The sequence below is a fragment of the Mirounga leonina genome, unplaced genomic scaffold, assembly GCF_011800145.1.
Source record: "Mirounga leonina isolate KUSES-001 unplaced genomic scaffold, KU_Mleo_1.0 Mir_154, whole genome shotgun sequence".
In the NCBI taxonomy this organism is placed as follows: Eukaryota; Metazoa; Chordata; class Mammalia; order Carnivora; family Phocidae; genus Mirounga; species Mirounga leonina.
This window is the reverse complement of record NW_023270389.1, coordinates 1,894,906-1,918,986: the sequence shown is the minus strand read 5'-3', so window position 1 is coordinate 1,918,986 and position 24,081 is coordinate 1,894,906. Positions and strand designations below refer to the sequence as shown.

The 24,081-nt window shown below is 54.5% G+C and overlaps 1 protein-coding gene across 2 annotated transcripts; it reads right to left on the bottom strand.

Moving 5' to 3' along the window:
• Positions 1-5: 5 nt before the first annotated feature.
• On the bottom strand, positions 6-23,439 carry LOC118013907 (polyamine-modulated factor 1-like). Of its 2 annotated transcripts, none has more exons than XM_035009816.1 (5): positions 22,713-23,433; positions 2,990-3,095; positions 2,297-2,397; positions 1,162-1,357; positions 6-478 (listed from the first exon to the last, which is right to left on the bottom strand). In XM_035009816.1, the coding sequence occupies exons 1-5, from the start codon at positions 22,871-22,873 to the stop codon at positions 425-427; spliced, it is 618 nt and encodes a 205-aa protein (XP_034865707.1). In that variant the 5' UTR covers positions 22,874-23,433; the 3' UTR covers positions 6-424. The 2 variants fall into 2 exon arrangements, with proteins under 2 accessions (XP_034865707.1, XP_034865709.1); XM_035009818.1 differs by having other exon boundaries at positions 21-478; positions 1,162-1,296; positions 22,713-23,439.
• Positions 23,440-24,081: the final 642 nt, after the last annotated feature.

Below are 24,081 nucleotides of genomic sequence, written 5' to 3'. Positions count from 1 at the left end.
GTGGAGGAAGTGGAGGAAGTTTATTTATGGATGTGGGGAGAACATGGCACGGTCCCTCGGGCTGACTGGCAAGGGGGCAATTGGGGCAGACCGAACACAGACTCCCCGAGCCAGGTCCGGGGGCGCTCAGGAACGGGTGGGGCGGCCGGCTGGCCCTGACCTGGAGGACAGAGAGCCCGGTGCCTGATTCCCAGCACGGGAGCTGGCCAACAGTCCTCAAGTTAGAAGAAAACAGGGAAGGGTCTGAAAGGGGTGAGGGGCTGTGTGTGTGACCCCAAGGGAGCCTCAAAGCAGGAGGGACGGTCAGGCCTCATCCTGCAGCTCATTCCATCCCCGCTCAGGGACTGGGCATGATTTCAGTGGTTGTCAGAGGCAGCTCGCCCAGGCCCTCGAGCTCGACTGCCCCGGTCCGGCCGCCACCTCCTCACTCGGGCTCCCCCAGCACACCCACCAGCTCCTTCTGTTCTCTGTGCAGGGCCTGGAAGCAGGAGGAGGGGACAAACAGGACACGAGAAAATCCAAACCTTTCCTTCCACTCGGCTTGACTCCAGGCCTCTTTCCCCCAGGACGACACAGAAGGAGTGGGTGCCTGCTGCCCAGTGCCCCAGAGCCAGGGAGGGGGCGAGGACAAGAAGGAAGAGAGCCACTGGGCCTGCTCCTGCGGCCGGCTCTCCAAGGCTTGGGGACCCGGGAGCCAGGGATTTGGGGGCCCACTGCTGTGAGGAACAGGAAGGCCTGTCCCAGGAAGGGAACCACCAAGTGGTTATAAGTAAACACAAGCTGGCCATCTGGATGGCGGAGCGAGCCCAACGTGGTGCAGCCACTCGAGCCCTGCCCACAACCCTGGACTGGAGCCACTTTTTGAGAGAGAGGAAGGGAGAGAGGGCGAGCAGAGAGAGAGTGAAAGGGGAATCTCAAGCAGACTCCCCGCCGAGTGCAGGGCCGACGTGGGGCTCGATCTCATGACCCTGAGATCACCACCTGGGCCGAGACCGAATGGGACACTCAACCGGCTGCCCCCGCCCCGGGCGCCCCCTAATGTGCACGTTTTAAAGCTCCTGGGGATCGGTCACGTGGAGAACCCCACGGCCACGGAGCGCTAGCCCTGACTGACAGGAGGAGCCGGTCCCCTGGGCTGGGGACCAGGCCCGGGACGCTCACCTGCCAGGCCTGCTGCCTCGCCTCGCCCTGACGCTGCAGCTCCTGCACCCGCCCCCGCCCGGCCAGGACGGCCTGGGCCAGCTGCCTGTTCTCGGCCTCCTGTCTGTGCACACGGCGCTGCAGGGCGTCCCGCTGCTGCAGGAAGTAGGGCATCAGGGCGCTGCGCACGTCTTCTTCCGGGATCCCGCTGGGGCGCCTGCGATCCCACCGGGGCCAGGGGACGGGGTGGGGAGGACGTGTGTGGGTGAGGCTGCCGTGGCCTCCCACCTGCGGCCTCTAGCGGGGCGGGCTTCCACTGGCACTCACCGGCTGGCGCTCAGCTCGGCGCCCAGGGGCTCCCTCTGCCCGCTCTCCCCGCCCACGTCTGCGCCCCCCATGTCTAGCGCTCCAGGACGGGAGGCGACCTTCCAGCTACTGCCTCTGTCCGTGGGACCCCGCGCACCCGCTCCTCAGTGAGCCGGAGACTGGGGGACCCGGAGGGGCCCCAGCAAGTGCTGGCTAACGTGGGAAGATGAGGCGGGCGGGTCTGGAGGCAAGAGGATGGGGGTCCTGAAAGCCCAGAGCGAGGGGATGGGTTGGTTCCAGTGGGCAGTGGGGTGGAAGCCACCAGAGGTCCTTTAAAAAATTTGTTTCCAGCTCTAAAACTCATTTCTCTTACGTGTTAAAGTCACAAAACAAAGAAACTGGAAAGCACGAGAAAGGTGTTTCCTGGCTCTGGCCTCAGACAGTTCAGGCAGGGAGAGTGGGGGGAGGCAGGAGCTCGGCGTGGGACGCCCCAGGCCGCGAGGCTGCCCGCGGGGATGTCAGCCCCAGGGCAGCAGCTCTGGCGGTCTTGTTCACCGCTGAATCCCAGGCATGTAAAACCGTTTGGGGCGTACAGGGTGTCCCTAAATATTGTTAAATGGACAAGTGAATAAAAACCAGATGCCGGGCCGGCCTGACAGAGACTGCAAATCCACCCTTCCACCTCCTGCCGACGGGCAGATGGGTCCTGAAATGAGCCCCCTGCAAGGACGGCCCCCCCCCAGTCGGCCCCAAGCCCCCGACAGCACGCGCCGGCTACGAGGCTCTCCTTCCCCAGAGGGGAGGACGGGCTTGCTGCGCCCCGAGGCCCACGCGCGAAGCCACTTCTCACCAGGCCGGCTCCGTGCGGTCTTTGCCTTCTTGTACGATCTTGTCCAAGCAGTTCAAGACCGCTTCCAGGTTCCCCTCCGCTTTGATCTCAGAGATTTCCTCCTGAAGAGCAAGCAGGAAAGAGCTCCAATGACACCAGACAAGCCCACCGTGAAAATACGCCAAACCGTGGGCAGGACTCAGTAAGATCTGGGCCAATTTCGGTGTCTTTGTACCAACATTCCAACTTCTCTCCATGCGACTTTAATAACTAAGAACAGGAAGTAGCAAATGGGAAACATCTGAGCAGAGCCTGTGCCCGGCACCTTGGGATGCTGCAGCCCCAGGCCCAGCTGCTGGTGCCAGACACGCCCCGGTGCTTCCCGCCGCCCCGGAGCACGAGCGCGCGGAGTGGAGCCCTCTGAAGAGATCACCGTTCCTGGAAGACACGAACACAGTCCCGGTCCGGTACTCCCTGCAGCACGCAGCTCCGCGGAATCGCACAGTTAAGTGTCTCCTCTGCACCTGGCCCTGCACCAGGCGCTGGGGACGCGGGGAGGCCAGGAGCCCGTGGGGCAGACAGCACGGGGCACGGCACCGGACCACGAGAGCGGGGACACGCCAGGGAACGGATGGCAGCCACGCGGGCAGCTCTAAGCGCTGAGGACCCAGAGGGCCCGAGCCAGCGCCCCCTGCTGCGCTCCCTGCCACTCACCCGGACAGATGTCTGCAGCTGGGTGACGAACTTGTCATAGACTCGCTGTGTCATCCCAGGCTGCACCTGGTAGAGGCGCTCATAACAGTCCGTGAATCTCTGGAAGCTGGCGGGAAGGAGAGACGGCCAGGTGGAGGGTCACGTGCACAGCCAGCCACAGCCCCGGCCCGGCCACCCCCATCTCCCCGCGCCCCCAGCCGTGGGGCCCTGGGTAAAGGCCTGCAGCTCCGCTCGGCCTCACCTGTCCCCAGGGTCCTCACTGCCTCTCAGCAGAGCCCAGCTGAGCTCAGGGGTCTCCCCTTACACGGTGGGTCACGCCTGTCCACCATGGTGCATCAAATCACCGGGAGGGCTTGCTAGGACTCGGCGCCGGCCGCCCCCGCAGTGTCCAACTAGCTCCCAGGGGAGGCTGCTGCTGGTGTGGGCCGCGGTCCTTGAGAAACTCGGGTTGTTCCAGTCCCCTTGCCGGGCTGGACTAGGACAGGACATGTGGCCTCAGGCAGAGGCATCCTTCCTCCTCAAAGGAGCCACACGGGAAGGATGCCCCTTTTGTAGGATGGGAAGACACGTGCTGGAGGCTAGGTCTCCAGCTCCCAGCCATTGTGGGGGCCCTGGCTTGAGGGCAGAGTTCATTCCCTAAGGAGGCTGAATGGAAGAGAGGAACTGGGGTGTCTGAGGACATCATCAAGCCGCCGAAGACACCAAGCTAGAGCCACCCACCTCGGGGCTGCTAGTTAGGGGGGTAATGGATTCCTCTTCTTGTTCACACCATTTCTAAAGAAAATTTTTAATAGATTTTATTTATTTGAGAGGGAGAGAGAGTGAAAGAGAGCGCACAAGCAGGGGGAGTGTCAGGCTGAGGGAGAAGCAGGCTTCCTGCGGAGCAGGGAGCCCCACGTGGGGCTCGATCCCAGGACCCTGAGATCATGACCTGACCCGAAGGCAGCCGCTTGACCGACTGAGCCACCCAGGTGCCCCTGTCCACGTCTTTTAAAATCAGGTCTCTGTCACTGGCAGTTGAGAGCTGGATCCCTGATCCATTCTCGTAGCTGGAAAGATCAGAGGGTACCCAGGACGCTCCCAGTGGCTTGCTCTCTTAGAAGTCTCCTGCCTTTTCTCTCCCTACTCCCTGCTTTCTTGTGTCTCTACCTTCTCCCTCGGGCCCGTCACCTTCTGCCAGGGTTCGGTGCTGGCCGCCAACCAGGTACTGGATGTTCTGCGGGGAGGGAGCCGCACGGCCCTCTGGGAGCTTTGGGCAGAGAGGTGCCAACAGACACAGAAACACAGGAGACCGTGGGGACGGCCACTTGTGGAGGGCGCTCTGAAGGAACAGGGTCTTGGAATCGTCTTTAAGCTGGGGTTGGGGGTGTTCAGTGACCTGCAGGAAGTGTCTGAGCGAGGGAGACCCCAAGCACATAACTGCCCACACCTGTGCTTGGCTGCGGGGCTGTGGGACACACAGGGGATTGGGTCCCTGGGACACACAGAGGATTGGGTCCTGGGACACACAGGGGACTGGGTCCCTGGAAGACGGCGCCTAGCCCCCACCCCACCCGGGAGGATCACTGCTGGTCCCCCCTTCTCATGGCTCTCGGCCTCCCCGCCCAGGTCCTGCCCTACACAGTATCTGTGGAGCAGGTGACATTTGAGAGTGCCCAGGGGCTTGCAAGGGACACCTGCTACGTTTTCAGGAAATCTGTGAGCCTGCTGTTCAATACGGCCACACTGAACACTAAGTTATATAATCTGGCAGTAAATGTTAAAAGAAATGGTACTAACTATTCAAGACACACGACTTCCTAATGCAGCACATTCTTGAGGCTCTGGAGGCGGCTGACATCCTCCGTGTGGAAACACTGTAAGGCGCCCTGCTGCCATCTCTCCAGGACTCCGGATTGAGCGTTTACACCTTGGCAACTGGCAAACGCAGTAAGCCAGGGATTTATTTCTGGAGGGCTGGTTGCAAGCCTCTGCCAGTGGCTCCACGGGAGGGGACGGTCTCTCCCTGTGTGCCTGTCCACACTGGACGCCGACACCCCTTGGGGGCTAAACCTTGGCACTCGTGGCCAGGGCAAGGGATGGACGGCGGGCACCCTTCAGCCTCGGTGGGGCCCCAGGCGTCTTGTGTGCCGCCAGCCCCCCTCGCCACACAGTCTGTGGCTACACGAGGAATGCGGAGACGCAGGACGCCTGCCCAAGCGGGGCTGGAACTGAAACTGGGTAATTGTGGCTTGAGACGGGCTTGGCTTGGACACCGGCGATCCTGTTCCTCCACCTGGCCCGCTCGACGGCAGAGGGTCTGAGTGGGCCTCTGTGCTGCGCTCAGGAGGCCGGCAGCGGCGAGGGCCCGGGGCGGGGGCCGGGGGCCAGCCGCGCTGCGCAGAGCTCTTCCCACGGCCCCGATGGGCTCTGAGGACTCAGTGAAAGTGAAGCCCGTCCACGCAGATCCCCGAATGGTGAATGCCTGCTGCATGGGCCCGGAGGGAAGGCAGCCGGACTGGAGGCTGGTGTCAGCGAGACAGAGGACAGGGATCCTTGCTTTGTTTCCAGGTTTACGGCGATGTAACTGCCATGCCTCCTTGTATAAGGCACACGGCATGATGCTTTGACTCACATATACAGTGAAATGATGAGCACAGGAGGTGTAGTCAACACCCATCACCAGCTCACAGAGATACAAAAAACAGGGAAGAAAAGTTTTTCCTCGTGATGGGAATTGCAACAGACGCTCTTCCCAGGGCGGCGTGAGCTGCGGTCATCATGGTGGACACTGCACGCCCAGGGCTTCCTCATCCTCTAGCTGATGCCCGGGCCTTTGTCCACCTTCCTCCAACCCCCCCATCCCCACCGCCAGGAATTCCCTTCTCGAGAGCCAGGGCAGGCTTGGGAATGGTTTAAATGCCCTTGTGAATCTCCTAGAAAAATGCTCTAAGGGAAAAGCAGGAAAAGTGATGCATTTTAGAAAACATGCCGGGCCGTTCCGCCCCCTGCAATGTCACTGGGATCACTGGGATCTCCAGGGTGCCCAGAACTGTTCGATGCAGCTGCAGACCAGCCCCACCCCCAGCTACCCTGGACTCCAGGCCAGCAGGCGTGCGCTGATGGGGTGGGGGAGCCCTCCCTCATGAGCAGCCCTGGTGGCCTCTCTGCAAGTCTCCCTTGGCCCTCTGTTGGAACGGTGCCCTGGCCTTGGCCTTCCAAGGGTACGCAAGGGGCCACCCAGCTGCGTGCTGGCTACGTGCACTGGGTCTGCGGAATCTTGGCCTTTCTGTCTGGGTTCAAATCCTACCTCTACCTCTCATCAGATGAGTGATCTGTGACAACTTCTTTACCTTTCCCTGCCTCAGGTTCTGCTCTGTCAAGTGGGGATAGTGTGTCCGCGCTCACAGAATTACTGTGAGGTCACATAAGTAAAGTACTTAGCACGGTGCCCAGCGCACTGACAAGCACCACGTTAGCTACAATTAGTATCCCTAATTTCAGGAAAACAGTCCTCACTGCCCCCCTCAGAGGTGCCAAACAGTAAGCTGGCTTCCAGGATGGGGCGCCTGGGTGGCTCAGTCGTTGAGCGTCTGCCTTCGGCCTGGGTCACGATCCCGGGATCCTGGGATCGAGCCCCGCATTGGGCTCTCTGCTCCGTAGGAAGCCTGCTTCTCCCTCTCTCACTCCCCCTGCTTGTGTTCCTGCTCTCGCTCTCTCTCTCTGTGAAATAAATAAATAAAATCTTTTTTTTTTAATGGAAAGGCACTTATTTTTTTTAAGATTTTATTTATTTGACAGAAAAAGACACAGCGAGAGAGGGAACACAAGCAGGGGGAGTGGGAGAGGGAGAAGCAGGCTTCCCGCGGAGCAGGGAGCCGATGTGGGGCTCGATCCCAGGACCGTGACCCGGGCCGAAGGCAGACGCTTAACGACTGAGCCACCCAGGCGCCCCAAATAAAATCTTTAAAAAAAAAAAAGTTAGCTTCCCAGAGTTGAGAAGTCTCCTTGCAGAAGGCAAGTGCTTTGTAAAAGCATCCTGGTGGCAGATGCCCGCACAGAAGCCAGCCCAGCGGCAGGAAGAATCCACTGACCCCACGACAGAGAGACTCTGAGTCGTGCCCCCCCAAAGAGGGCTACATTTATCATCAAAGTCACTGTTTGAAATGTGTTTACTGAATTTCAAAACACAAACAACTATATTAACTGATTTTAATCTAGTTTTTCTCTTACACTCTTTTTTTTAAGTTAATTTTTTAAAGTAACCTCTATGCCTCATGTGGGACTTGAACTCACCACCCCGAGATCTAGAGTGGCCTGCTCTTCAATCCTTCCTACACAATATTTCATTAACTGCACTAAAAACTCACTGCAAACTGAGTTATCACACAAGTTTATTATTTTATTTTTTATTTCTTTAAAGATTTTATTTATTTATTTGAGAAAGAGGGAGAGAGCACGAGCAGGGGCAGGGGCAGAGGGAGAGGGAGAAGCAGGCTCCCCACCGAGCAGGGAGCCCTATGTGGGGCTCGATCCCAGAACCCTGGGATCATGACCTGAGCCGAAGGCAGACGCTTCACCGACGGAGCACCCAGGCGCCCCATTATCACAGAAGTTTAACTTAAAAAAAAATTAACTTCAAAATACTGAAGCTCAGGGATGCCTGAGTGGCTCAGTCGGTCAAGCGACTGCCCGGACTGGGCTCCGTGCTCAGCTGGGAGCCTGCTTCTCTCTCTGCCGGCTGTTCCCCTGCCTGTGCGCACGCGCTCTCGCTCTCGTGCTCTCTCTGACAAATAAATAAACAGAATCTTAAAGAAATATACTGAAGCCCAGAATCAAGCGCTCGAGGTCTGTCAACGTGGGGGTTTGCAGGTGGCTCCGCGGGCTCACCCGGGCTCTGGGGGCCTGGTGTGCAACCCGGCGGATGGCGGCCCCGCCGAGCGTCCCTTCGCCGACTGTCCACCAGAGGGCGCCTCGGTCCCAGCCCCGGGACGGGGCGCACAGTGCCTGGGACAGAGGCTGCGGTGCCTGACACAGCAGGTCTGCACGCTCCCCACCGTCCACCCCCCGGGAAGGCTGCCCCGCTGCGCTAGCAGGTGCTCCTCAGTCAGCTCCTTCCCGCTGCCCTTCCTCAGGCCCAGGCCTGGGGGGCAGCCCCCGGCCTGAGAAAGAAAAGGGAAGCCAAAGTGAGAAATGCTCCTTGATGACAGCACAAGTCTGTGATTTACAACTGTGGCAAGAAGTTACCTTTTAAAAATTAATCTTCATTAGGGGCGCCTCGGTGGCTCAGTCGGTTGAGCGTCTGCCTTCACCTTGGGTCATGATCTCTGCGTCCTGTGTCGTTCCCCGCCCCCCCCCCCCCATCAGGCTCCCTGCTCGGCGGGGAGTCTGCTTCTCCCTCTCCCTCTCCCCCTGCTCATGTGCACCCTGTCTCTCTCTCAAATGAATAAATAGGCCCCCTGCAGGGACTAACCTAACCCTTTATTGCTTGGATTCCCTTTGGAAACTACCAGAAACCTAACAATGAGAATCTGAAATTGGGATACTTTTTCTGAAAAAGACTTCTGATTTGATAAATATTAACACAAAGATAAAAAAAAATTCCATCAAGGTAATTGTACAGTAGTCTCCCTTATCCACGGGGATACATTCCAAGACCCCCAACAGATGCTTGAAACTGTGGATAAACCCAAACCCTATATATACTATGCTTTTTCCTGAACAAACATACATACCTATGATAAAGTTTAATTTATAAACTAGGTACTATAGGAGATAAATAACACTATAAAAGTAATTGTTCTATAAAATATACTTATAACAGCATACTGCAATAAAAGTTGTGTGAATGTGGTCTCTCTCTCAATACGTTTTTCTTTGGTGGGGCGGAGAGGGATTTATTGGGGTTTCCTGAAGAGAGCTGGGACGCTGAGGTCTGGAATCACTCATCAGAAGCCATCCAGGAAGTGGCAGCGTGTTCCCAGGTGACAGGGGCTGCACGGACCGTGATGAAGATGAGTAGCAGCATCCCGGGCCCGTGGGTGGTGCTCAGTTGGCTCGGGGACCCGAGCAGTAAGGTCTGGATGGAGGAAGAACCACCTACTCCTTGTGGCCAGGCATTCAGTCACCAGATGGTGGGGGGGGGCTTCCTATGACACACAGTACTCACACACACTTGTCACGCCTGGAGCCTCAGGGATCCGATGCATGCCTCCCTGCGGAGGCGGGGTCTGGGTCACTGGGAGGTCTCTCTCTCAATATCCTACTGGACCGTATTCACCTTCCTTCTTCTTGTGATGCTGCCCAATGATGAGATGCCCACGTGGCGAGATGAGGGAGGTGACTGCCGTCAGCATGTGACAGACTGTTGGGCTACTCCTGACCGTCTGGCCGGACGTCAGAAGGAGGGTCATCTGCTTCCAGGCCGCGGGTGACCACGACTGACCCCATGGACGGCCACTCTGGGGACACGGGGGACTACTGTATTCGTGGATTCACCTGACAAACACCGAGCATCGACGGCGCGCCAGGCCTCGCTCAGCATACAAACCCACAGATGCCCACGTAGGATCCCTGCCCTCAAGGGGATACTGTGACGAAGGGAAGATGGATCAATCCCAGGAAAACGAGGACAGGATAGCAGAGGGGGCCTCGCAGGGAACTCAGGGAAGACGCCCCGGAGGAAGCAAAGTCTGAGACCCAAGCGGGAAGCAGGAGTTGGCCAGAGGACAGAAGGCCCAGGCGGTGGGGGACCTGCGGCGGACGCATGAGGAAACCGACCGCAGCGCCATTCCCCGCGCTCCCTCACAAGACGCTCAGGCAGGTTTGACTACCACCACCTCCATTTCTCAGATGAGGGAGCGGAGGCAAGGAGAGGGAAGCTTGCCCGAGGTCGCACGGCTGGGACCCAGGGGAGCCCCCTGGCTCGGGCTCAGGTGCCCCCGGCCCACAGGCTGGCGGGGCGGCCAGGCCAGGCGCAGCCACGGAAGGGGTGAAGCAGGGCGGCGGGCGGCCTGGAGGCGCCAAGAAGCCACAGTCGGAGCCCCGCCGCGTGGCAGAGACCCGCCACCAGCAGCAGCATGGTCACCGGCACACTCAACGAGGGTGAGATATGGCGGGGGCTGCGTCTCGTGTCAACACTCTCTCTAGCGAACCACGCTGCCCCGCGAGAAGCCATCTCCTCGGAAGACCGCAGGCAGCCAGCTGGCGCACAGAGCGCTCTGCGCCCTTCCGGGGGCCGCACGGAGCCTGAAGTCTGGTCCCACAGACCCTGGTCGGCCACCACAGCCAGACCCGACCGGCGGACACCTTCGGACCCCCTCCTCCCTCGGGCCCAGACGGACAACCCTCGGGGCATAGCCAGGGGTGGTGTGGCCCCCTTGCCACTGAAAGGGACGACCTGGTCTTCCAGGGCCCACTGCCGCCTCCAGCCAGCTGCCTCTCTTGGCGGCCCCGATTTGTGACGAAGCCCCAAAGGGGGACAGCCTCGTCTGCTTGCTTTAGCTAAACAAGAGGATGGCGGTCTCTCAGAAGGTCCAGGAGGCTGTGAGGACAGAACAGAATCCTTCCTTTTCAGAAGACAAGGTCCGGGTCACAAACAGTAAGCCCCCACAGAGCCCGCTTCTATGTTCTGACCCCCGAGAGAGGACAGGTGGGGGGTCTCTGCCTCAGCCGACCCAAGAAACGGAAGACCTGGAGACAGTGGTGGGGCAAAGGTCCGTCTGATCTGATAGCCCAGCCAGCAGTTCCGGGGTGCGTCATACGATTGCCTCCTGGTCAAGCTAAGAGGTACATGAGAAGTAGGCTGAGTTGTAGGGAAAATCAGTCTGGGGTTTACAACATCCCTCTGGATCGCGGACATGTGAACAAACTAGCTTGTAGTACATAGAGACTGCTGTCCTGGTATAAGGACTTGGTTTGGAGATTGAGGACTTTTAACTCCCGGGCTTGGGAGAAGGTCAAGTATTTGCATACATCTTCAAAGTGGGTATTTTCATACCTGACCCTTTCTATGTGAAACCAGCCACAAGTTCCTGCCGAAGCACATGGAGGGAAGGAGGTCCTAGCAGGGAGAAGTGGCCAGTGGAAAGAGCAGATTGCTGCAGAGGAGCTCATGGGCACGTGTGCGTGTCCACGTCATGTGTGTGCACGTGTTGTACACCCATGGCCCTGACCACGGCTGGAGAGAGAGGGAGGGGCCAAGGAGTGAATGGCCTCGAGTGCCGAGCTGATTCTGGAAACCATCCTGAGCCAATTAACCCTTTGAAGCAGGAGAAGGACATGCTTCAAAGTGAGCAGTAGGGGAGGGGGCAGGACTAAGGCTGGAGGGCCAGGCTGGAGGCAGCGGCAGCAACGGAGTGAGATGGGGGGCCTGAGCCCGAGCCCTGGCACACAGGAGGGAAGGAACAGGCTGAGAGCAAACTGCTTCAACGGCGCTCGGTGGCTGGCTGGAGCAAGGGATCGGTGAGCACTCCCAAACCTCTGGCTTAGAGAACGGGCACACAGTGGTATCTTCTACCAAGCCAGAGACCACGGAGGGAGCAGCAGGCCCGTCTCCACCATGCTGAGCTTAACGGTTCCTGAGACACCGAGGACAGTCCAGTAGTAGACGGCTGGAGCCCGATGCTCGGCAGAGAGATGCAGCCTGGGAATCCTCACGGACTCCCCAACTATCTACTGTGCGTCTCCTGGGCGCCAGGTGCCGCGATAAGCTGTGAGTGCAGAGCGCTGAATCAAACAGACCCGACCCTGTCTTCGTGGCCTACGTGGGGGACATGGACAAGGGAACTGTGCACTGTCAGAGAGCTACGGGGGAATAAACTAAGGTGTCGTGATAAAGAGAGTAACCAGGGGAGGAGGGTGGCTTTAAAGAGGGGCACCAAGAGATGGAGGAAAACCATTCCTGGCGGAGCAGACCTCAACTGCAAATGCCCCGAGGCAGGAAAGCTCTCGACCTGCCAGAAGAGGAGGAGGTCTCCCCGAGGTGTCGAGTCACAGGCAGGGGCCGGAGAGCGCGGGACCTTGGAGGCCAGTGCAAGGAGCGGTGCACAGACACTCAAAGGCTGTCAGAAGCGGCAAGCCATCCAATGGGATGTGATCGTTCACGCGCAGAGGGACGTGAGGAAGGGCCAGAGCTCACATATTCAAGGCCGAGGAGACAAAGAGGAGCCCAAGAAGGTAGAAGGGCAGAGACTGGTGGGACGCCAAGGGACAGTGTCAAGGGCAGAGGAGTGGCTAAACAGCGTCAAATATGACGAGAGCAAGCAGACGAAATATGAAAAAAAAATCCACACTATTTAGCAACAAAGAGTTATTAATGACCTTGAAAGGAACGTTTCAAGGGAATGACGGCAAAACTGCTTCCAGGAGACAAACCCGGAGATGGGGGACTAGCGCCTGGAAGAGAGACCTGCAGCCACAGCCTTGGATGTAAGGGGAGTGACACCGAGAGTGTGACACTGAGGGGGATGTGGGACTGGGCGGCTCTCAGCCAGATCCACAGACGCAGGAACTCCTCCTGGTGACCTCAGTTTTCTCTATGGATCAGGTGTTGGGGATCATTCTCATGGCCGGGCATGGGGGCGGGGTGCAGGGGAAAGGCTGAAGGGCATGATGGACATTTCCAATAGCTGCTGTGGAGAAGGGGAGAGGACTGGTGGGGGCAGGAGGGGCGGGGGTAGGAGGAGAGGCTCCACTGAGCTGCTCCATGGGCTGGGGAAGCGGCAGAGGGTGCGGGCAAAAACTGACCTGGGCTTGGCCAGGCGCTGGGAGGAGGAAGCAAAAGTGCAGAGAAGCCCGAACCTGTACAAACAGTTTTTTAACCCCAGACCTGTTTCTCCCCCCAGCTCCTGATGGATGGCACCACCTCCACCCAACCACCACAAGATGGGAGTCCTGGAGTCCCCATCCCTCCTCTCCCCTGCGTTCTACCCCCAGTCGCCTCCGTCTGCACCGCCTCAGGCAGTTAGGCACGGGACTCTGGGCTGACAAGCTTTTTAAGGTCAGACAGAACGCTTCAGACTTTTAAAAAATGGAATGATTAAAAAAAAAAAGCCCAGACTAAACTAATAATTGTCATTTTTAAATGACTATAAAATGTGGGGCGCCTGGATGGCTCAGTCGTTAAGCCTGAGCCTTTGGCTCAGGTCATGATCCCAGGGTCCTGGGATCGAGCCCCGCATCAGGCTCCCTGCTCGGCGGGGAGCCTGCTTCTCCCTCTCCCACTCCCCCTGCCTGTGTTCCTGCTCTCCCTATCTCTCTGTCAAATAAATAAATAAAATCTTTAAAAATAAATAAATAAATGACTATAAAATGAAACATGTCAATCAGTCAACTGCAATTTAATTTTTTTAAGATTTTATTTAAGGAATGTCTACACTCAATAGACAGGCGTTTGAACCTACAACCCCGAGACCAGGAGCTGCATGCTCCACACACTGGGCCGCTAGGCAACCCTAGCCAACTGCAATTTTAATACAATTAGAGAAAAGTCATATTCATGTGGGATCTGCATGCTTCCCTCCATAACCTGATTTTAAAATTTACCATTATGTGATCTTTTCCCCATGATTAGACATTATTCAAAACAGAATTTTATTTTTTTTAAGATTTTATTTATTTAAGAGAGAGAGAAAGAGAAAGCACAAGGGGGGGAGGGGCAGAGGAAGAGGGAGAAGCAGGCTCCCCGCTGAGCAGGGAGCCCAACATGGGGCTCAATCCCAGGACCCCGGGATCATGACCTGAGCCAAAGGCAGCCACTTAACCGACTGAACCACCTAGGTGCCCCCAAAATGTTATTTTAAATACCAGCAGAGTATTTTATTAGTCCAAGTTATTATACTTGTATAACCACCATTCTTCAAATGTTGGACATTTTAGGTGATTTTCAACTATTTCCCACCGAACTTTGTCCTATGATCAATATCTTTTGTAGATAAACCTTTTTGAACTCTTTATTTTGAAATAATTATAGGGGCGCCTGGGTGGCTCAATCGGGTAAGCGACTGCCTTCGGTTCAGGTCATGATCCTGGAGTCCCTGGATCGAGTCCCACATCGGGCTCCCTGCTCAGCAGGGAGTCTGCTTCTCCCTCTGACCCTCCTCCCTCTCATGCTCTCTATCATTCTATCAATAAATAAATAAAATAAAAAATGAAATAATTATAGATTTGTATGAAGTTGCAAAGACAAGTACCCTCCACAATGTTAACAGCTTGCACAACTATAGTATGATATCAAAACCCGGAAGCCATTGGGGCGCCTGGGTGGCTCAGTCGTTAAGCATCTGTCTTCGGCTCAGGTCATGATCCCGGGGTCCTGGGATCGAGCCCCGCATCGGGCTCCCCACTCCGCAGGAAGCCTGCTTCTCCCTCTCCCACTCCCCCTGCTTATGTTCCTTCTCTCACTGTCTCTCTCTCTGTCAAATAAATAAATAAAATCTTAAAAACAAAACAAACAATATTATAAAAACAAAACAAAACCCGGAAGCCAATGCGTACAATCCACAGAGCTCATTCGGATTTCACCAGCTATCACACATACCTCACTTGGTGTGGACATCACATGTGTAACCCTGTGTAACTACTACCTCAGTCAAGGTTCGGCACTTTTTTCACTTTTTTTTAAAGACGATTCATTCATTTGAGAGAGAGAGACCAGGGGGAGGTGCAGAGGGAGAGGGAGCAGCAAACTCCTGGCTGAGCAGGGGGCCCGATGCGGGGCTTGATCCCAGGACCCTGAGACCATGACCAGAGCAGATGTTTAACCAACTGAGCTACCCAGGCGCCCCTACTGGATGCTTTTTAAAGACACTGACACACAAGGGGTGCCTGGGTGGCTCAGTTAGTTAAGCATTTGCCTTTGGCTCGGGTCATGATCCCGGTGTCCAGGGATCAAGTCCCGCATCGGGCTCCCTGCTCAGTGAGAAGTCTGCTTCTCCCTCTGACCCTTTCCCCTCTCATGCTCTGTCTCACTATCTCTCAAATAAATAAATAAAATTTAAAAAAAAGACATTGACATGATATGAGTTGGAGTCTCAAAAAAAATCAGTCTAGAGCCTCTAGAAAGACCGTAGACAGTCCTGCCAACAATCTATTCCTCTGCAGAGTACCTTTAAAGTCATTGTATTCAGAGCATTAGAAATAAATAGAGATTTTTAAATCGGTGGAGATATCTCAAACATGAAAAAAAAAAAAAAGGATCAGCCATGACTTTAAGAAACATCAGGGGCACCTGGCTGGTAGACTGTGTGACTCTTGACCTCAGGGTCGTGAGTTCCAGCCCCATGTTGGGAGCAGAGATTACTAAAAATAAATAAACAAAACAGAAATTGTGACTGGCGATTTTAAAAAGAAATGGATGGCTCAATCAAGATTTTTTTAATGAGCATATAAAATATTTTATTTATTTTATTTATTTTTTAAAGATTTTTATTTATTTGACAGAGAGAAACACAGCGAGAGAGGGAACACAAGCAGGGGGAGAAGCAGGCTTCCCGCAGAGCAGGGAGCCCGATGCGGGGCTCGATCCCAACACCCTGGGACCATGACCTGAGCCGAAAGCAGACACTTAACGACTGAGCCACCCAGGCGCCCCTAAAAGATTTTAATAAAACTGAACAGTTGAAACTGATAATAAATATAGAATTTTACACCCAGGAAACAGAAACCACACAATCTTTTTTTTTTTTAAGATTTTTATTTATTTATTTGACAGAGACAGCGAGAGAGGGAACATAAGCAGGGGGAGTGGGAGAGGGAGAAGCAGGCTTCCTGGCGAGCAGGGAGTCCGATGCGGGGCTCGATCCCAGGACCCTGGGATCATGACCCGAGCCGAAGGCAGACGCTTAACGTCTGAGCCACCCAGGCGCCCCCACACAATCTTTTCAAGCACACATGGAACATTCACAAAAACTGCCCACATACTGGCCATATGATTTCAAAGTGTCAAAAGTTCCCCCCAAAATCAGTGTCATACAGACCATGTGATCTAACCATAATGCGATAAAATTAGAAATCACAACAAAAGGATAACTTTATTTTTTTTTTTAAAGATTTTTTATTTATTTATTTATTTGAGACAGAGAGAGAGACAGAGAGCATGAGAGGGAGGAGGGTCAGAGGGAGAAGCAGACTCCCTGCCGAGCAGGGAGCCCGATGCGGGACTCGATCCCGGGACTCCAGGATCATGACCTGAGCCGAAGGCAGTCGCTTAACCAACTGAGCCACCCAGGCGCCCCAAAAGGATAACTTTAAAAAAATTACATGTCTGGAAACCAAATAACATACTACTAAATAATCACTGGGTTAAAGAAGAAATCGTAAGGAAAGTTACAAAGTCCATAAGTTTAAATGACTATGTCCACATGTGAAAGAATGGAGTTGGACCCCTTTCTCATACCATACACAGAAACTAACTCAAAATGGATCAAATGTAAGATCAAAAACCATACAACTCATTAGAAGAAAACACAGGTGTAAGTCTCCGTGACCTTGAATCAGACAGTGGTTTCTCACATATGACACTAAAACCACCCGCAACCAAAGAAAAAATTCTCCGCAACTTTTTCTTTAAATAAATACACATTAATAAGTGATCTAAATTGGACTTCTCAAAATAAGAACTCTTACAAGTTAACAGTAAAAAGCCCACTTAAAAAATGGGCAAAATATGGGGCACCTAGCCGGCTCACTCAGTGGAGCATGCAACTTGATCTCAGGGTTGTGCGTTCAAGCCCCATGCTGGGTGTAGAGATTATTTAAAACTAAATAAAGGGGCGCCTGGGTGGCCCAGTTGGCTTTCTTCGGCTCAGGTCATGATCCTAGTTTCCTGGGATCGAGCTCTGCATTGGGCTCCCTGTTCAGCGGAGAGTCTGCTTCTCCGTCTCCCTCTGCCCCCCTTCGTGCTTGCTCTCTCTCTAGTGCTCTCTCTCTCAAATAAAATCTTTAAAAAAAATAAAGACAAAAATAAAATGAAAAAAATTATATATAAATAAATAATGGGCAAAATATTTGAATCAACATTTCTCCAAAGAAGATACAAAAATGGTCAATAAGCACATGAAATGTGCTCAGCCTCGGTAGTCCTTAGGAAAATACAAATCCAAGGCACTGTGAGGTATCACTTTATGCCCGGCTACAGGCTATCATCAAAAAGACAGACAGTAAGGAGTGTGGGTGAGGATGTGGAGAACTCGAAACCCTTGCCACACCTCAAGCTGGTGGAATTATGTAAAATAGCACAGCTGCTTTGGGAAACAGTTTGGCAATTCCCCCAAAAGTGAAACCCAGAGTTATTACATGAGCCAACAATTCCACTCGTGGGTGTCTCCCCAGGAGAGCCGGACACTTGTTCAGTGATGCTCTTTGCAGCATTATTCATAACAGACAATAAGGTGAAAACTGCCCCACCTGGGTGTCAAGTCAATGCAGGAGAAAAAAAAATGTGGTAGGGAGAGCCACACAACAGAATACAATTGTCATAAAAAGGAGTGACGTGTTAGGGCACCTGGGTGGCTCAGTTGGTGAAGCGACTGCCTTCGGCTCAGGTCATGATCCTGGAGTCCCGGGATCGAGTCCCGCATCGGGCTCCCTGCTCAGCGGGGAGTCTGCTTCTCCCTCTGACCCTCCCCCCTCTCATGTGCTCTCTTTCTCTCAAATAAGTAAAAAGAAAAAAGAAAAAAAAAAGGAGTGACGTATTGACACAGGGGACATGGACGAACCCTGAAATCACTCCTTATGCGAAGTGCGAGAATCCGGACACATTAGGCCAGGTATGGTATGCTCTGCATAGATGAAATGTCCAGAACTGGCAGATGCACACAGACAGAAGATAGACTGGTGATTGCTGAGAGATGGGGTGAGGAATGGGGAGTGACTGCTAACAAACACGAGGTTTCTTTCTGGGGCAATGAGAATGTTCTAGAACCAGAGAGTGTGATGGGTGCACAACTCTGTGAATGTGCTAATTGTGCACTGTGAGGGTAAATTTCATGGTATAAGAATTATATCTCAATTAAAAACTTAAATGACTATGAAAATACGAAATACCAGAATTTGTAGAAACCAGCAAAAGTAGTCATATGAAAATTTACAGGTTTTTTTTTTTTTTTTAAGATTTTATTTGACAGAGAGAGACACAGCGAGAGAGGGAACACAAGCAGGGGGAGTGGGAGAGGGAGAAGCAGGTTTCCCGCTGAGCAGGGAGCCGGACGCGGGGCTCGATCCCAGCACCCTGGGATCATGATCTGAGCCGAAGGCCGCCGCTCAACCAACTAAGCCACTCAGGCGCCCTGAAAATTTATAGTTTTAAGCACATTTTTCAGAAAACAAAAAAAAAGGCTGAAAAAGAAAAGAGCTAAATATTCAACCCAAGAACTTGGGAAGAGACTAATAAAACAAATCTAAAGAAATAAAAACAAATAAATAATAAAGATAAAGATAGATTTCAAAGATATAGAGACTCATAATAAACCTCAAAAGTTTTTTTTAAAAGCCAATTCTGTAAAAAGTAAGATAGAGAGAACTCTGCCTACACAAAGTCCAAAAAAGAAAAACAGCATATAATGGAAAAGGGGAAAATAATAAAAATTTAATTTAAATAAAAATTTAAATCATTTTGAAAAGTTAGAATATAACAGACAAAGGAGACAGATTTGGGTGGGGGGGATGCCTGTAAAACAGCAATTCTGTTACAAGAAGAAATCAAATCTGAGCGGACTTGTAGCTGTTACAAGAAACCGCTCCATGCCAGACGTCTGCAGTGCCCTCTGGAGGACACATCCAGCATCAGGGCTCTTTTTTTTTTTTTTTTTTAAGATTTTTATTTATTGGGCGCCTGGGTGGCTCAGTCGTTGTGCGTCTGCCTTCGGCTCAGGTCATGATCCCAGGGTCCTGGGATCGAGTCCCACATTGGGCTCCCTGCTCGGCAGGAAGCCTGCTTCTCCCTCTCCCATTCCCCCTGCTTGTGTTCCTGCTCTTGCTATTTCTCTCTCTGTCAAATAAATAAATAAAATCTTTAAAAAAAAAAAAAGATTTTTATTTATTTATTGAGAGAGATAGTGATAGAGAGAGAGCATGAGAGGGGGAGAGTCAGAGGGAGAGGCAGACTCCCCGCCGAGCAGGGAGTCCGATGCGGGACTCGATCCCGGGACTCCAGGATCATGACCTGAGCCGAAGGCAGTCGCTTAAACAACTGAGCCACCCAGGCGCCCCAGCAGCATCAGGGCTCTTAACGCCCGCTGTCCTCAACCACGCCAAAAAGTTCTTGGCCTAAATGAGCTCTTGCAAACTTTTTCTTTTCTTTTTTTTTTTAAAGATACATTTTTTTAAGATTTTATTTATTTATTTGACAGACAGAGACAGCGAGAGAGGGAACACAAGCAGGGGGAGTGGGAGAGGGAGAAGCAGGCTTCCCGCGGAGCAGGGAGCCCTATGTGGGACTCGATCCCAGGACCCTGGGATCATGACCCGAGCCGAAGGCATACGCTTAACGACTGAGCCACCCAGGTGCCCCGCAAACTTTTTCTTTTTAATGAAAGATTTTATTTATTTATTTGACAGAGAGAGACAGCAAGAGAGGGAACACAAGCAGGGGGAGTGGGAGAGGGAGAAGCAGACTTCCCACTGAGCAGGGAGCCTGATGCGGGGCTCAATCCCAGGACCCTGGGATTATGACCTGAGCCCAAGGCAGATGCTTAACGACTGAGCCACCCAGGAGCCCCTCTTGCAAACTTTTAAGACACAGACAATCCCAATCTTACATAAACTGTTTCAGAAGAGGGAGTACTGTCCAAGTCCTCATACATGGCTAATACATCTTTGATTCTATAAACAAATAAGGAGAGTAAAAAAAAAAAAATTATAGGTCCATTTAACTTATTAGCATACGAACACAGATCTAACTATAACAGTGTATTTTTTTAAAGATTTTATTTTTAAGTAATCTCCACCCACCGTGAGGCTCAAACCCACAACCCCAAGATCAAGAGTCACACGCTCCCCTGACTGAGCCAGCCAGGTGCCCCCTAACAGTGTATTTTAAAAATACACCAAGTACATTTATTCCCAGAATGCAAAGATGGTTTAACTTCCATATCTACCAACGGAGATCACCAATATTAATGAACTAAAGAAAAATTCAAGATCATCTCATTAAAAGAAGAAAACATTTGATAAAGTTCAACATCTATTTATGACTCCTCCCTCAGGGGCACCTGGCTGGCTCAGTCAGAAGAGCGTGTGACTCGATCTCTGGGTTATGAGTTTGAGCCCCATGTTGGATGTAGACATTACTTACATAAACACACTTAAAAAAATAATTATGACTTCTTAAAAACCTCTCAGAAAACTAGAAACACACAGGGACTTTCATAATTTTCCAAAAATACGTACCAAAAATTTAACACTGTGGAGAACTTTAGGAAGAAGGCAAAGATGATTACATCACTGTTTGCTACAAATCCTTGATGACAATGTGGGTGAATCTCACAAAGGCAATGTCAAGGAAAAGAAGTCAGAAATAAAAGATTACAAACCATAGGATTCTATTTAATAAAGTGGGGGGCGGGGCAGAAACCCAGGCAAAACTAATGTCTGGTTAACTGAAGTCAGGAAAGTGGTTACCCTCTCAGCTGAAGGTAAAGATGGGAAGGGGGCATACGAGCACTTCCTGGGGTTGTTTCTTGATCTGGGTGCTGGTTACATGGGTGTGCTCGTTCGTGAAAATGCTATCAAGCTGAACATTTATGATTTGGGCATTTTGAGGGATGTTATACTTTAATAAGAGTGGAGCAAGAATGCGAGATACAACTATCTTACAAAAAGCAGTAGTTTCTCTAACTCATCAGTAACTAATGTTAAAAAAAAATAGAGAATATTCACAATAGTAACAGAAACTCTGAAGGACTAGGTAGTGACCTAGTAAAGAATGCATGAGTTCTTTAAAGAACTTTAAAACTCTACAGAAGGGGCACCTGGGTGGCTCAGTCGGCTAAGGTCTGCCTTCAGCTCAGTTCATGATCCCAGGGTCCCGGGATGGAGCCCTGAGTTGGGCTCCCTGCTCAGCGGGGAGCCTGCTTCTCCCTCTGCCTCTGCCTGCTGCTCCCCCTGCTTGGGCTCTTTCTCTCTGTCAAATAAATAAAATCTTAAGATGAGTCGGGAAAAAAAATAAAAGCTGGAGGAAATGAGTAGGCAGCTGTTGGAAAAGGAAGCCATATGACTGACAAGCTTAATGAGGGTATGTCCCAAGCTGTGAGGCAGCAGGGGTGTTAAACCACCGTGGGCCAGCCCTCTCCACACCTCCAGAGCGGCGGGAGTCAGAATGGTGGACCCCGGTGCTGGTGAGGATGGAGGAGACTGGAACAGCTTTTCTGGAAAGCAATCTGACAAGCCACAGGTAGGTGTAAACCCCAGAATCCAGGGGCCCCTCTCCGTTATCTACGTCCAGAAATGCCAGCACTCACAAGAGCATGGACAAGGACAGACACCTGGGCATGACCGGTGGAGGAGGGGTCCGGAGGCAACCAGGGATCTGTGACCGGGGATGGGTAAGCGCTGGATGCATATCATGGAATGAAAAGCAGCCTGAGAAGCCCTGAACCACATGCACTTACAGTACGTGGTTAGATCTTTAAAAAAAAAAAAAAAATGGTGTTGAGTGAAAAAAGTTGTATGTAGCTCAGTCATCATCCATATAAACTTAAAACATACCCAGACAAAACAACATATTCAACAAGGAAGCAAACATACTCCAATGTCGCTTCTTGCACTCACGCTAACCCAGACGCCCCCATCCCGCTGCTCTATTTCTTTACCCTGATTTATTTCTCTTTATGGCACTAGTGCGCCTTCTCCAGGAGAGCAGGGACCTTCCTGGCCCCTTGACCACAGGTTCATCTCCAGCCCCTAGAACAGAGCCTGCGACACTGTAGACGCACATGAATAATCAGAGGACACAGAGCCAACAGAAACTGGGCCTATGGAGAGGGGAGAGGAAGACAAGAATGAGCGGGGGTGGGGGGACACTAAAACAAAGAAGGGACCTCGCCTGGACAGATCTTGGTGGCGCCTTACGACGGGTCCATAAAAACAATTACAAGTTATTTTATCAAATTAACCACTCTGGAAACTAGGTCCTGCACGAAAAGGCCGCCACCTCCCCTGCCCCAGCAGACCTGACTACCTCAGGGCCTTTGCGCAAGCTGCGTCCGCCGCCTGCAGGCCCTCCCCCACCCCTCACTGCTCCAGCTTCCGCTCGGCGTCACGCGCTCGGGGGGCTCCCTTCCCCGAGCCGCCCGCCGTCTCAGCGAGCGCCGCGCCTACTCTGCCCCCCGCACGTCCCCACCCGCGGACGCGCGCAGGAGGGCGCTCGTACGCGCGCGGACTGCGCCCACCGGCGCAGGGCCGGCCGCAGCTCCGTGCCGCCCTGAGGCGCGGGCCGCGCGGGGAGCACGGCCACAGCACCGCCCGCGGGGGACACAGCGCGACCCCCGCGCGGACGGCCCGCGACCCGCCCGCACTTCCGCATCAGGTCGTCGACACCCCACACCTCAGCGACCGCCGTCCCGCGCCCTGGCGGCCGGGCCGCGGGGGAGAAGAGCGCCGAGCGCCCCGCCCCGCCCCCGGACGGCGCGCGCGAGACCACGTGACTGCCGGCCCGCCCCCGCCCGGGCACGAGGCCACGTGACCAGGCCGCCGCCGCGCCCGCTCCGCTAGGCCTCTCGCGCGCCTACAGCTTCGTCCCCCTTACCTCCCGGCGGCGACCAGCTTCTGGAGGAAGGTGTCCACCAGCGTGTCGAGGAGCTTCACCCTCGGGATGGTGGCGCCGGGGGGCCCTGATTCCGGACACGACCCCTCAGGCCCCTTTTCCTCACGGCCGCTCTCTGCGTTGACGCTGCGCGCTGCGGCCATGTTGAAGCCAGACCGCCGAATCTGCCGGGCTCGGCCGCCCCGCCCACCGAGGCCCCCGATTGGCCAGCCTCGGCCCCGGGCCCCTCCGGTTGGAAGCGGCGAGTGTCCGTCACCGAGCCGCTCGGGGGCGGGGGGCGGCCCCGGCAGCCGCGCGCTCCGCACGCACGTCCTCCCCGGGCCGGCAGGCCGAGCAAGAGCGCGCCGGAGCTCAGGGGCTCAGTAAAAACTTTTAATCACACGTCAGAGACTTGGTACAGTGCAACAGTGAGTGTCCGCCGCGCATGTTCCCAGGAGTCCAGCCTACCAAACGCCAGCTGTACCTGCGTGCCCGCCCGCCCGGTGTCCCATGTTCCGTCCAGTTCGGGCCACGGACCAGCTCAGCCCCAAGTCCCGCTGACGTGGCCTTTGGCCCGCCCCGCACCCCGGCGCTGCATAAGCCTAGCCGACCCCGGCGCCTGACGTGCTGGACGGGAGAGCGGGGGCCAGGGCTCCGTGTCGGAGACGCGCGGCGACCGCCCGGACCGCGAGCGCGCCGTGCGAGGGAGGGAGAGGGGGAGAGGGCGGAGGGCGGAGGGCGGGGGGGGGAGGGGGAGGGCGGGAGGGGCTGCGGCACCGCGCCGCGCGGGGAGCTCGGGGAGCGCGGTCTGAGGGCTCGAAGCCCCACCTCCTGAGACTGGCGGGGCAGCACACCGCCTCCTGCCACCACACGGCCCGCGTGGGGCGGACCGCAGACGGGCCTGTAGGGAGGAGGTGTGGGACTGAGGCGCGGGGAGAGCGGGGGGGCCCTGGCCTCGATCCGGTTGGTGGCTCTTGGGGCAGGTGGGTGGCGTGGGGGCAGGGGTTCGGAGTCACCCGTGCGCCCCGGGGGGGCTGACCATTAGTGGACAGACACGGGGGGACACAAAACCGAAGGTGGGGGAAGGGGGCTAGCCCTCGAAGACTCGAGGCCCAGACGGGCGGCGGTGGGGGCGAAGGTGGAGAAGCGCGGTTGGCTCTGATCCGGCCAGGGCGACGGAAAGGGGGGCAGCCGTGAGAAGCGTCAAGGCCTCGGGCAGCTAGCACCTTTCAAGTGGCACCGTGGCCTTTCCCAGGGGTGGGGCCGATGACAGGCGGGAAGGCTCATCCAGCCACACGTGTGCAGTGCGAGTGCGGGGTCTGACAGGCCTTCTGTCCCGGGCGCGCCGCGCCCGCATCGCAGGCTTGGTGGC

Bases quoted from the DNA above. Each gene is read 5' to 3' on its own strand.
- LOC118013907 (XM_035009816.1), bottom strand. From the start codon at position 22,873: ATGGCCGCAGCGCGCAGCGTCAACGCAGAGAGCGGCCGTGAGGAAAAG. The intron at 3,096-22,712 runs GTAAGGGGGACG...CCTTCCCGCCAG, and splicing joins AAGCTGGTCGCCGCCGGGAG to CTTCCAGAGATTCACGGACT. The intron at 1,358-2,296 runs GTGAGAAGTGGC...GTGGGATCGCAG, and splicing joins GACCGCACGGAGCCGGCCTG to GCGCCCCAGCGGGATCCCGG.